Here is a 12919-nt window from a genome sequence, read left to right on the forward strand (position 1 = left end):
TCAGCCCATAAGTGAATGATCATTGGTTAAAGAAATGTGCCCTTCAAGTGGACTCGGAAATGTCGTAAAAGACCTTTTTCACAGACTGTGAACATCATGTGAACGTTTGCTTCCATATACGCCAAAAGATTAAAACAAGTAATACACAATGTCATAAATGAAACCAAACTGGTTTTTATGAAGGGACGTCATATTAGCTGTAATATCCGGCTTGTTCTGGATATTATTGATTACAGGGACGAAATTGATTGATTATAGGCATATATATAATATAAAGGCTTTTGACACTGTGGAGCACCAGTTCCTTTTAAAATCATTAGCTACTTTGGTTTTCCTACGAAATGTATTCAGATTGTTCAGATGTTATACAAAAACACTGATAGTAGTATAATTTTGAACTCAGGTACGTCATCAAGGTTCCCTATTTGTCGTGGAATACGTCAGAGGTGCCGGCTAAGCCCTCTTTTATTTGTATTTGTAGTTGAATCTTTGTCTATTGATATCTTGCATAAGAGTAGTTTTGAAGGTATTAATATATTTAATAGAGAGTTTCATATTTCACATTTAGCAGATGACACAACTTTGTTTCTGAAAGATATATAGCAGATAGAACCGGTGTTACATATAATCAACTCCTTTACAAGCATCTGGACTTCGACTCAATTTATCTAAATGTGAAATAATTGTTTATTTATTACCTCAGAAACCCAATTCAATTGCATACCGATCAGAAGTGAAGTATTTGGGGATTCAGATGCCCAAAAATATAATGAGCAGACAGCACTTGAATTTTTCACCGCAATTAGTTAAAACTAAGAATAAATGTAATAATTTGCTTCAAAGAGATTTCTCTATTAGGCAGAGTTTTTTGTTTTGTTTTCAAAAGCAGAAGATTTATCTAGATTTGTTTACCCCTCAATATCCTTATGTATTGACAGCAACACTTCCCAAAACATTCATAAAGTTTTCCTTGATTTTATATGGAAGAATAAATCCCACAAATTAAAGAAAAATGTTTTAGCAAATAAAAGAAGTTCTAAATTTTGTTGACACTAAAAACACATTTAAAATCAATTGGCTGAAGAGATGTTTGACTGGTAACGACTCTATGTGGTATTTTATCCCCAATAATATATTTAATAGGGTTGCTGTACTTATTGAGATGTAATTATTATAATTATGTTGGGAAAATACCTATAAAATGGATACATTTCATCAACCGGCATTGTTAGATTGGAAATTGGTTTACAACCACAACTTTTCTCCCCACAAAACTATTCTGTGGAATAATATGGACATTAAGATTAAAAACGTCGATTTTTTTTGGAAAAATGGTTTGACAAAAACATAATTTTTGTTTCAGACCTTTTTCATTGCAAAAGTGACATATTGGTATATGAGGAATTTATGAATATCAATATCCTTTGCCATTTAAAGATTATAACTGTTGTAAAGGCGATACCAGAGAGCATAGTTTTTTGTTTATACAATCGTCACTAACCTACGGTGTTGTTCATAAAAAACTTCCTCAGTTATTTTTGGGAGGAACGTTATTTTTAAGTACAGCCTGTAATAAAAAATGTATCCGCCAATTGTCCCAAGAGTGATTTAAAAAAATAAAAATGTATGTCTTTTATAACGAATTTCAATGGAAGAAAGCGTGGTTGTTACAATATAAATATTGTATTTCAAATAAAATTAAGTGCACTTTAAAATGTTGCACAAAGTGTATCCATGTAACGCACACCTGCATCTGATGTAAGCGACATGTGTACTTTTTGTAATAATGAAAGTGAAAGCCTTAGCCATTTATCTTTCTCTTGTTGTATGTCTTCGAAATTTTGGTATGAATTATTGTTTTTCTACAATTGAAAAAATATACATTTTGCATTAATGATATGTCTGTTATGTTCAACATGATAATAAAGCATTAGTTTGTATTGTAAATTTTTTTTATTCTTGTAGCAAAAATTGTTTTGCACAAGCAGAGGTATCTTAAGAAGCTACAGGCTCACTGAGTCTTTAAGAGTGCTCGTGAATAAGAAATGTTCTTCTTTTTTAAGATATTATGATGACATTTTTGTATGTGCCATGAACCAGGACAAATATTAGGATTTTTTTCATGTTTCTTTAGTTTTTTTTTTTTTATTTCACATGTATTTTTTTTCTTTCTATCTGTAACGTTATAACATTAAGTTTTGTGTTATATTACCCTAGAATATGTAATAAAATATAACATTTAAAAAATTACCACAGCTGCGAGGGGGTTTCGATTACAGCTGCTGAGAGAGTGACAGTTTTTTTATTTGTATTGTATTATTGTAGTTAGGTGAATAACATAAAGGTCAAATACAGAGCATAAAATAATCAATTACATTGTTCAACATTCAGAGAGTGTGAAATACTATAAAGAACAAAAATAACAACAACAATAATAATACAAAACACAAATGAAAATGAATGTTTGGGCAGTTACATGAATTTGAAAAGCTTTAGTATTTGTATTGTTTTCATAAATTCCTGGTTTTGTGTTTTAAGATCAGTGTTACAGAAGGTAAAATATGAGGGTATTTTCTGAGTTACTCTTGTCTTGTGAATGTATAACTTTGCTAAAATAATTAAAAGATTAAAGATGTAATTTTGTTTTTCAGAAAAATTTGGGTTTTGTAAAATATTATATGGTTCTAAGATTTGTTAAATTTTATTGTCATGTCTATTTAAAGTCAATCCAAGCATGACAGTAAATTTGACAGTAAAGTCTTAATCCACCACTCTCTATTTTTTACTTTGATAGTTTTTAGTGCTTAACTATAATTTTCTACACTGTGTCTAGTGCTTTAATCTAATTTTATCAAATGTTTATTTCAAATGTTTTAATTCAAATGTTATTTGCAAGGTATTTTTAGCAGCAGTTCATTTGATTCTGGATAGGGAGAAAAAAACATCACAGTTCAACAAAAGTTTGGAAAATATGTTTATTGTGTTTTTTAATTTTTTATCAGAAAGATGTGAAAAAAACCCACCACCACCACAATACTGAAAGATGGTAGAAGAAACATGCTGCAAACACCATGCAAGAAAAAAGCATTTCCGTTACTTGCTTATATACAGTGTTGGGGGTTACGCGATAAAAGTAACGCGTGTTATGTAATTAGATAACCTTTCCGAGTAACAAGTAGCTAATGCAACATTTTTATATTAGACCATAATATCGGAGTTATTTTTAAAAAATAACGCATTGCTTTTGAACACCTCTCCTTTCCCCGTATTGTGATAGATCAGGAGTAAAAGTATGCAAACTTGGAGTAGGGGCATAACAGACAGTGTGGTTCAAAGAGTGGGAGGCTTACTAGAGATGTTCAATAAGTTGTAGTATGTGTGTGCATGATGGGTATTGTAGTTCTAGAGAGTATGAGCCATGCTTATCAGCGATGGGCAGAGCACAACAAGTCTTCTTTTAGCCAAACCTGAGATTCATGTTTAAAAAAAATTGCAAAATATTGCTGGTAAAGGAATGTAAATCTGAACGCTTCAGTGGATTCCAGTTGCACTCATAATTTGCAATGGTGGATTTTTTTTGTTCACTTGAGATTAAATGAGCAGCTGTCATAAACTTTGCCATTGTCATGACAATCACAGCAAGAGTTAAGAAATATGTTCTCATAAGGCAATATTTTGTCAAAAACGTAACATTCGGATAAGTGATGCTTTGATTCTCATGATTGATTCATGTAGGCTGTAAACACAAAGTTTCGTGGTATAATATAGCACAGGCATAAGCCGGAGAAGTCATCCCGTGGCCACGGTATTATTATAGGCCTACAGATACATACAACGTGGAATTATCGCTGACTGTTGCATCCGACTTGCTTAAAGCTACCCGTAACAACTACTCTAGGATCAGTTTGCACCTGAACTGCCCTGTGTTAAAGCATTTAACATTCGGTTGAGTGAAACGTGATTGTTTCATGTGTTAATACAAGCTGCATTATAGAAAATCCGTGAACGTGTTTAGGCAGAGGGATTATAAAACAAGTCTTCCACTGGCCACGGCACGATACACAGGATGAAATATTCACTCAATTCACTGACTTATGCAGCTGAACTGCTCTGTGTTAGAGATCCCCGTAATTGGGAAAATGGGATGGGAAACGCTGTTTCTGGATCAGCAGCTGCAAGCAATGTTCTACATCGATTGTGCACGCAGAGAAAATATCTTAATTTCTTAAAATATTCAACAATTTTGTTCTATAATAAACAAGTAATTTGATTCGTGAAACAAAGTTTTGAAGACATTTTGGTAGCACTCAAAATTATTCCGTTGAAGTTGTATCAACATGCAACATGCAGTTGTATGCACCTTGGATCAAAAAAATATTCATTTATTCTTCAGACTTATTCCTTGAACATGTTAGACTGGCATTCCCCACTGAATTTTATCCTGACTAAAAAACATCTCAAGCTGACTGGCATTGTCGATGGGCACCGCATATGATGACAGATATGATGCAGGTTCAAGTTTTGGACAGTGGTTATTATTCATTATTCATGTTGGTTGCATGTCGATGGAAAAACAAATCATGCAAATTCCAATTATTGAGTCTTTATTATAAATATGACGTGAAGACCTACTGATTGTAGACTTTCTAAATATCTGTTTAGTATGCTGTTTTGACACGAGTACTGTACAGTAGCACGACCTGTAATGTCTCTACATACCTCTTGTATTTGTATTGTATGGACAGCAGAAGAGAGAGAGTGACAGTGAGAAAACGCAAAAGTAACGTAACAATTTACTTTCCATAAAAGGTAACTTTTTAATGAATTTAGTAACTTTAAGGAGTAACGCAACATTCTAATGAGTTACTTTTAAAAGTAGCTTACCAAACACTGTATACAAATGATATGTTTTATACAGGCCAGGTAAAAATATAGTCATCAGTCATTGTTCCTGAAGAGCTTTCTCAGATTTATGGTGAATATGAATATTTACCATGAACACACATAAAATACAAACATTTTTATACTGTCAAGAGCTTCCCTTCCATCCAAAATAAATTGCATACTACTTAGATTACAGAAATTACTTTGACAGATTATATAATACATTCATCTACGTATACATAAAGAATTAAAAAATTCATTCAGGTCCACAAGATAAAAAGTAGAAAAACAAGACATTTCTTAATAAATACAAATCACGTATGTGAATTAAATATGTTGTCAGAATAATTTCTATTGCAATAAGTTGGTTGTCTGTTTAGAGTCTGTGTTGTCAGCATTTGATCCCGTGTGCACTGTGCACGACTGATGTATCTGTAGTGCAAGTATCGGTTTCACTGTAGTTACTTATAACACAAATCTGCTCAATAAAGTTTCAAAACACTGGACAAAGCCCCACAAGACCAGCAGCATCACTTTTGGGATCATTGCTTAAGACAACACACTGTGTGAGTAAATATGTTTTGTGTGGTTTAACAGGAGAAAAATCCCAGCAAGACCTATAATCATTTCTAACTCATAAAAACAGACACTGATTTGTAATGAGTGTTTTGGTCACAGGGCAGCGAACATATACCACACAAAAAAGGAATGAGAGTGAGACCTAAATTGTGAAGGATGAAGAAAAAAAAAACAACACCCACAAGTCAACTTAGCCACCTGAGAGATGACAAATGTAATTGTGTGTTTCTTAAGAAAATAATCAAATCAATTTAATTAAAAAAGGTCTTAATAAGCATTAAAGCAGGTGTTTTAACAAGCATATAAGGTTTAAGAGAATTACAATTGTGCATTTTTATAAAAGTGATGTTTTCATCACTACAGAACATTCAATAAAGAGGGGAAACTCTACTGCAATCTTGCAATTCAAACCAATTGTAATGTTAATTTGAAAATTTGGGTACTGTTAATAAAAAAACAAAACATTTTATTAAATATTTGTCAATGCAGAAACGTCACACAAAAGTCCACAGAGTTAAATGTGAATATGCAGTCTCTGACAGTAACTAATGATCATCCATTCCTTAATGAGTTCAGGTTTACTGACAGTGTAGGAAAAAAAAAGGTAGTAAAGAAGAGTTTAAGGAATCTTCTGGGTTCAATAAAAGTTAAACTCAATTGACTGCATTTGTGGCACAATGTTCATCCCCACATAGATTATTTAAAACAAATTGGTGGGTTATTGTAGACTTTGTCAGTTCGAACCAGTCTGGCCATTCTCTGTTGACCTCTCTCATCAACAAGTCGTTTCCGTCCGCAGAACTGCCGCTCATTGGATGTTTTTTGTTTTTGGCACCATTCTGAGTAAATTCTAGAGACTGTTGTGTGTGAAAATCCCAAGATATCAACAGTTCCAGAAATACTCAAACCAGCCCATCTGGCACCAACAATCATGATACAGTCCAAATCACATATCTTCCCCATTCTGATGGTTGATGTGAACAATAACAGAAACTCCTGACCCGTATCTTCATGATTTTATGCACTGCTGCCACACGATTGGCTGATTAGATAATCGCATGTATGATTGTTGGTGTCAGATGGGCTGGTTTGAGTATTTCTGTAACTGCTGATCTCCTGGGATTTCCACACACAACAGTCTCCAGAATTTACTCAGAATGGTGCCAAAAACAAAAAACATCCAGTGAGTTCTGTGAATGGAAAGGCCTTGTTGATGAGAGAGGTCAACAGAGAATGACCAGAATGGTTTGTACTGACTAAGTCTACGATAACTCAGAAAACCGCACTGTAAAATTGTGGTGAGAAGAATAGCATCTCAGAATGTATATACATACATCCTTTTCATTAAATAAATTAACAAAACAAGGTTACAGTGATGCACTTACAATGAAAGTGAATGGGGGCCAATTTTGAAGCTCAGAATTTTATAAAATCACTTACATTCATTCTTCTGTTACAACTTGTGCATTATTTAAGCTGTAAAGTTGACCAACATTTTAGTTTTTTTTTTTGTTTATGGTATTGCATCGTCATAGCAACAAAGTTCTAAAATTGGATACACAGAAAAGGTTAGTAAGTGATTTTATCACACTAAAATAATGTTAACAAGCATATGGTTTACATCTTGTGACTCTACTTTTCAAACAGTGAATATTTTCAAGTTTAAAATTTGGCCCCCATTCACTTTCATTGTAAGTGCCTCAGAAACCCAATTTTTGCCATCTTTAAAGAAAAGGAGGGGGCGAGTCTAAATTAATTTTAATTAAAGTTTAACGTATAGAACCAGAAAAAATCCCTTTACCTGCATTTATTTCTGTTTGTAAGATCATTGGCAAAATAAATATTGAAACAAATCCTTTAATGTATAATTGCAGAGGAAAACTAGGAGTTCAGTTATAGTATTTAAAGGGTAACTAAACCCTAAACCAACTTTTTTTAGTTAACGATCTGTAAGCATGGGGCTTTATTAGTACTAGTATTAGTATTAGTATTAGAATCATTGATTCAAGTAATTTTTTTTGACATTTGTGTATAAAGTGTTTTAATTCTACAATATATGGTGTAAAAACTTCTGAGTGCTGCCCTCTTCAGGTTGAACGGTGGCTACTGCAGTTGAATTTTCCTATTGGCTGTTTGCAGTACTTCGTGATGTAAGCGGTGACAGCTGACATAAGCAGGTTCCAGCTCACCACGCCAGATTCATGTACATGTCGTCTTGCGACCGTGTGAGGAATAATAATAACATAGAGTCTGACAGCAGCTGTCAATTAATCTGTCACTACGAGTCTCAGGTGCCCCCCAGCCCTCAAGACTCGGTTCGTTCCTCTATCCCCGCCGGGGTCTGCCCACTTTTCCAGCATTTTCAAATATTTCTAGTGGGTGGAGTCAGACTCTGAGCAGGTGTTTAGTTACCCTTTAAAGAACAAAACTGTCTGTGGGATAGACGAGTTTTGCTATTATACCAATACCAGTCATATTAAGTTTTGTGCAGCATTAAGGTGCATGATCAAAATGTTCTGTACAAGATTTAATGTGAGACATATGACAAAACTTGAATTACAAAATGACAAAACAAAATACATTGAAATGACCCAAACCTAAAGAGCAAAAGCAAATAATAAATAAATTTTCCCAACTCGACAAACAAAACCCAATATTTGCCTTTACTTCAGCATAAAACTAATTGACTTCGGTCTATAACTTCAACAATCTGATTTCTTACATATATATATATAAAAACAAAAATAAACTTGAATGTGCATAAATACTGCATCCACTGTGAAGATAGATGGTTATTCTGTACTGTCTTCAATACCAGTCCTGGGAAAGACTGTTAACGTACTTCAGGTGCATATTCTATTTGCATGAAAACTTCACTGCAGGTCACGCAAAGGCAAATCCTTGGCAAAAGATCAGTTCAGTCCCACACCAATGCTTTTGAGAGAATTAAATCAACCAACTGTTTTCAATAGAAACAACACAGAAGTATTGTTCAGGACTCAGTCCAATACAGTCAGCACTTCTTCTAAATACTTCAAGACTGTACAGTTACAGATCTGTGTGGCAGAGATATCCGGGCCTCTGAAGGACTGAAATCAGCTCATACAATCGAGTTACTGCCAAGGAGAAACGCATGGTAGGGCACTTAAGAAAGTGAAAGTAATGTCAAATGATGGGTCCCATTTAAAACTACTTCCTCTGTTCAAGTGTATGATCTAAGTGATGAGAGACAGAAGCTGTATTGTTTACATAATGGGAAGGCAGATTTTTCGGAGAGCTTACACTGTCCCAATGGCTCCTTGGGTTCCTTTCCAGCTCCTCTTTTAACTAAAATGTTTATATGTGCCCTTTTAGTGTCCATTGTCTTCCTTTTTTATTTACTCGGTTCGTTTAAATTATTAGTTTATTCTCAGGGTGAGTTAATCTGTACCTAGGAAAGGTTCTGTAGTTACAAATCATGTTTTGTGCTGTTGGGAGTCAGTTGTAGATTTCTCATGTACAGAGAATACAACTCATTAATATGCAATTTCAGCTCACATTCCTTAAATTTAAATTGCAGAAGGTTTGTCAGTCTTCTTTATACATTATAGGAATGTCAGACAAAAGGTTTAGTATGAAAATAGGTTAGTATGAAAGTGAAAGTAAATAGGAAAAATGCATGTATATCTGAAATGACCTTATGAAGATCCATGTTGGTCTGTGTGTTTGGAGGCCATGTAATTTCTGTATCCAGCAGAAATGAGTGTTTTCATACAAAAGCACTGCTTTCAAGAGCTGCATTAAGGCAGATGATTGGAAGACGTCATGGCACATCAATTAGTCTGTCAACTCATTACAGTGTTAGTTAAAAAACAATAACTGATGTGCACATTATTAGCATTTTATAACATGTACAAGAATACAGAAGGAATATTTACAGAACTATATACAGTACATGGAAATTCCAGGGAGCCCTGGAATGGCAGCAGAATATGCATAAAAAAAGATTAGAGTATGACGTGCAAGCATGTCTGTCCATTTCTCTACTCTGACAGTTAATTGGTCCAGATATGGAGGGGCAACTTGCCACTGGCAGAGAGAGAGAAATTAACTCAAAAGACAGATGCATAGAGATGCAAAGGCAAACCCAGGCATCAGAAATGAAGAGGAAAAACTTAACGCAGAAGAACTAAATGAACTGAGTGGCACCTTAAATAGAGAAGGCAATCATGGAAGCAACATTGATGCCCACCAAGAAATACTAGGCATCTATTCAGGACTTTATAGAAGATACTCTATTGTAAACGTTCATCTATAACATTCAAATGCATTTCTAACAAAGTGGGAATCATATTTGGTCAGTTATTGTCTATTCAAGGGCACATGCTGTCTTAATGCAGAAAAAGTTGAAAATCCCACCAATGAGATGCTCTCATCAGTTTAACGGAAAAAATGTAAAAGTCATCATTAGCCTTCTCAAGTATATATAGGCATGACTGAAGAAAAATATGTTTTCTGATTATCTTTCTACACACACATCATCACAGCATAAAGCAAAAGTTGTGTTCTGAGATCAATACACTAGACCGCTAGCAGCCATTCATCCAAGACACACCAGTTCAGAGAGAATCTACAGGTTTAAAGACCTATATAAATAAAGAGCTATGCTAATAATGATTTATGCAACAGATATCCTGAATAAAGCCTCCTAATCCAGAATAATATAAAGTGGTGCTGACTAACTGCATGTTTTATACGTGTCTTCTCCCAGCACTAGGCTAAGAAAATGAGTTTGTGCATTTCTGCATGCTCCGTTTTGAGAGCAAGTGTGGTAAATGTGAGACTGAGAACTAACATCACTTCTCATGATTTTGTTTAAAGTTTGTGGTTAAAAAGATCTTTAGCAGCATCTCCTGTGCAGTTAGAGAAAGAGAGAGGAAAACCATCAAACCAATCTCATCTGTTGCCATCTCGTCTTTCCCTCTCTTTCACTCTTCTATAAAATACTTCTCATTATCTCTTGTGCTGAGCACCCGGAGTTCTTTCCAAAGCTCCCATTCAGAGAAAAAAAACCTTCATACCAGCGCTCAGAGGCACCCATCATCTTCCTTGAGTTTCTGTGCACTCATCTCTTCTGTTCAAACATGCCTCTGTAATCAGTCTGCTCTACATTTACTGAAAAAAAAAAAAAAAAAAAAAAAAGGAAAATATTTTGTACTTTCATTTATCAGTAAGGGATTATTTTTATCAGAATGAATGCATTTTTGGTACATAGGTAAACTGACTCAAATGACACTTACAAAACAAATGTCAGTTTCTGGGATGATGACTTTAAGTGAAATGGCGTCTTCATTGTTTAACTGCTCATCAAAGCATTCAGCTCCCGTGCTGTAAAAAAGAAAGAGTAAGAGATGATGGGCAAGTTCATCAGAAAAGAGACAATTCTGTCACTATTTACTCACAAAACTTGTATACTGCTATTCTTTCTGTGGATCAAAAAAGGAGAATTTTAATGCATCTCCATTTCATTGAACAGTTCATACCACATCTGTAAAGCTCCATAAAAGACAAAAAAGCACCATAAATGAAGTCCATATGACTTGTGAGCTATATTTCAAATCTTCTGAAACCATCCAATAGCTTTGTGTGATAAACAAAAGTGCATGAGTTTTGTTGTTAAAGACATTTGCTCATGAGACACTCAAGAACCATTGACGTTTGATTTCAAAGATGTCCAAACGAGGCCAGCAAACTGATTTGAGAGCTACAGCAGAGGGATAAATTACGAATGAATTTCGGTCTGTTTTTCCATCAGAGCTGTATGAAGATAATTCAAAGATTCTCCTTTTTTGTTCCACAGAACAAATACAGCAGACAAGTTTGGAACGACATGGGGATGAATAAATATTGACCTCCATAGTTTATCCATTATTGCTGTTGACAAGAACACTTGGTGTGTGTTTAGTTTTACCTGTTGTTATCAGGCTCTGTGATAGCAGATTTATGCACCTCCACTCCTACTGACCTGTAAGTGAGCAGCCGTAATTAAACAAGGGAGAGGGAAACCACGTGGAAGAGATTTACAATGAGAGAGGTAAAAAAAGAAGAAGAATAAAACAGAAAAAAGGAGACAACTACAATACATGAAAGTAACCACATATTTGGAACAGAAAAAACTGTGATACACTCAATATTTTATTTCTTCATTTAAAAAGTTTTACTTCTAAAGAAATGAATGGTAATTTTGAAACATATGTATAAACTGTATAGATATAGAGTTCAGTCATATCAGTTACCTTATACAAGCTCTTTTAATCTACATGGGGCTAGGGATGCCACAGTGTAAGTTTTTGATGGTGAGATTACCATCTGACAAAAGAATCACGGTTAACCGGTTTTATAATTATTTGCAATTATTCTTAATATACAACAGCACTGATGCCCAAAAATGCATATCATATCACAACTGAACATCGTAGAGGACGTATTTCTGGGGAATATGTGGATGCTAAGGGCATCCCTACAACTAGAAAACTGATAAATACACCAAAATAAATAGAGGTATTTAATAAGAGACGCTCCATTCTAGGGCACAACACCACTTTTGAGCATCCCAAGCTCAGTGATGTGCTTCAAAAGTGTGTAGATTTCAGATTACTGTTGGTGCACAATGTGTAGCATAGTTCAAGGCATCCAACACTTTTTGTCTGTCAGTCACCCGAACCTAAAGAATCAGTCCACATAAAAATATGTCCAAAACACCTTACAAATAAACCTGTGGACTATGCATAATAATGGGAACATTGCTCACAGCAGGCAATTTAAAGTCCGATCATGACAAAAACTGACATTTATTATTGAACGGGATACATTTGTACAGAAGCAATGCTTTAAATAATGAGAACGAATAGACGCAACTTTTCAAAATTACTCGCTGATAGTAATTGCACGCAATGCACCAGACGCTGTCAGCATGCTTAAACATTACAAAAAGAAGCATCTTTTAATTCATCACTTTAAAATCACCATCGCTATATATATTCAGCTTACTAGTTTGTTGTTAGATGACTAGTGGAGCATCCGGTCTCATTTGTAGGATGCATTTCTTTCTATGACTTCTGTCTGCATAGCTTACATCTGTCATCTTCAGTCAGTCATTTAAGTGCTCCCTAACAGCCAATTTAATATGCTTTTGTTGGTGGATAGGAGTCTGGTAGATCGAATTCTTCTGTTGTATTTTGGAGTTTGTGTGTAGTTGCAGGTGAACTCTGAATTGAAAGTGCACATTCAGTCCACAACACCTGGCTAAGCACTGCTGTCCGTAACCATAGCAACAGCTCCATTACCCACACAGGCACAACAGTTTTCACATTTATGTGTCTCCTGTGATCCAATTATTTTTCGGATTTCCAGGGAAAGGTCTCTGATTTCACAACAACATACAACAATCACTATTTCAGTGTGTTACTGCATAATA

At 34.6% G+C, this 12919-nt stretch overlaps 1 protein-coding gene across 1 annotated transcript in view; it reads right to left on the reverse strand.

Moving 5' to 3' along the window:
• Positions 1-7780: 7780 nt before the first annotated feature.
• The window catches only part of LOC127657721 (phosphatidylinositol 4-phosphate 5-kinase type-1 alpha-like), a 32839-nt gene continuing 27700 nt past the window's right edge, over positions 7781-12919 (reverse strand). Inside the window, exons 14-16 of the mRNA XM_052146569.1 lie at positions 11414-11467; positions 10743-10830; positions 7781-10617 (exon numbers count right to left, since the gene is read on the reverse strand). Of these exons, the coding sequence (XP_052002529.1) occupies positions 10615-10617; positions 10743-10830; positions 11414-11467 (145 nt within the window). The 3' untranslated portion in view covers positions 7781-10614. The remainder of the gene's footprint in view (positions 10618-10742; positions 10831-11413; positions 11468-12919) is intronic.

This window comes from Xyrauchen texanus, chromosome 17, assembly GCF_025860055.1.
Source record: "Xyrauchen texanus isolate HMW12.3.18 chromosome 17, RBS_HiC_50CHRs, whole genome shotgun sequence".
NCBI lineage: Eukaryota > Metazoa > Chordata > Actinopteri > Cypriniformes > Catostomidae > Xyrauchen > Xyrauchen texanus.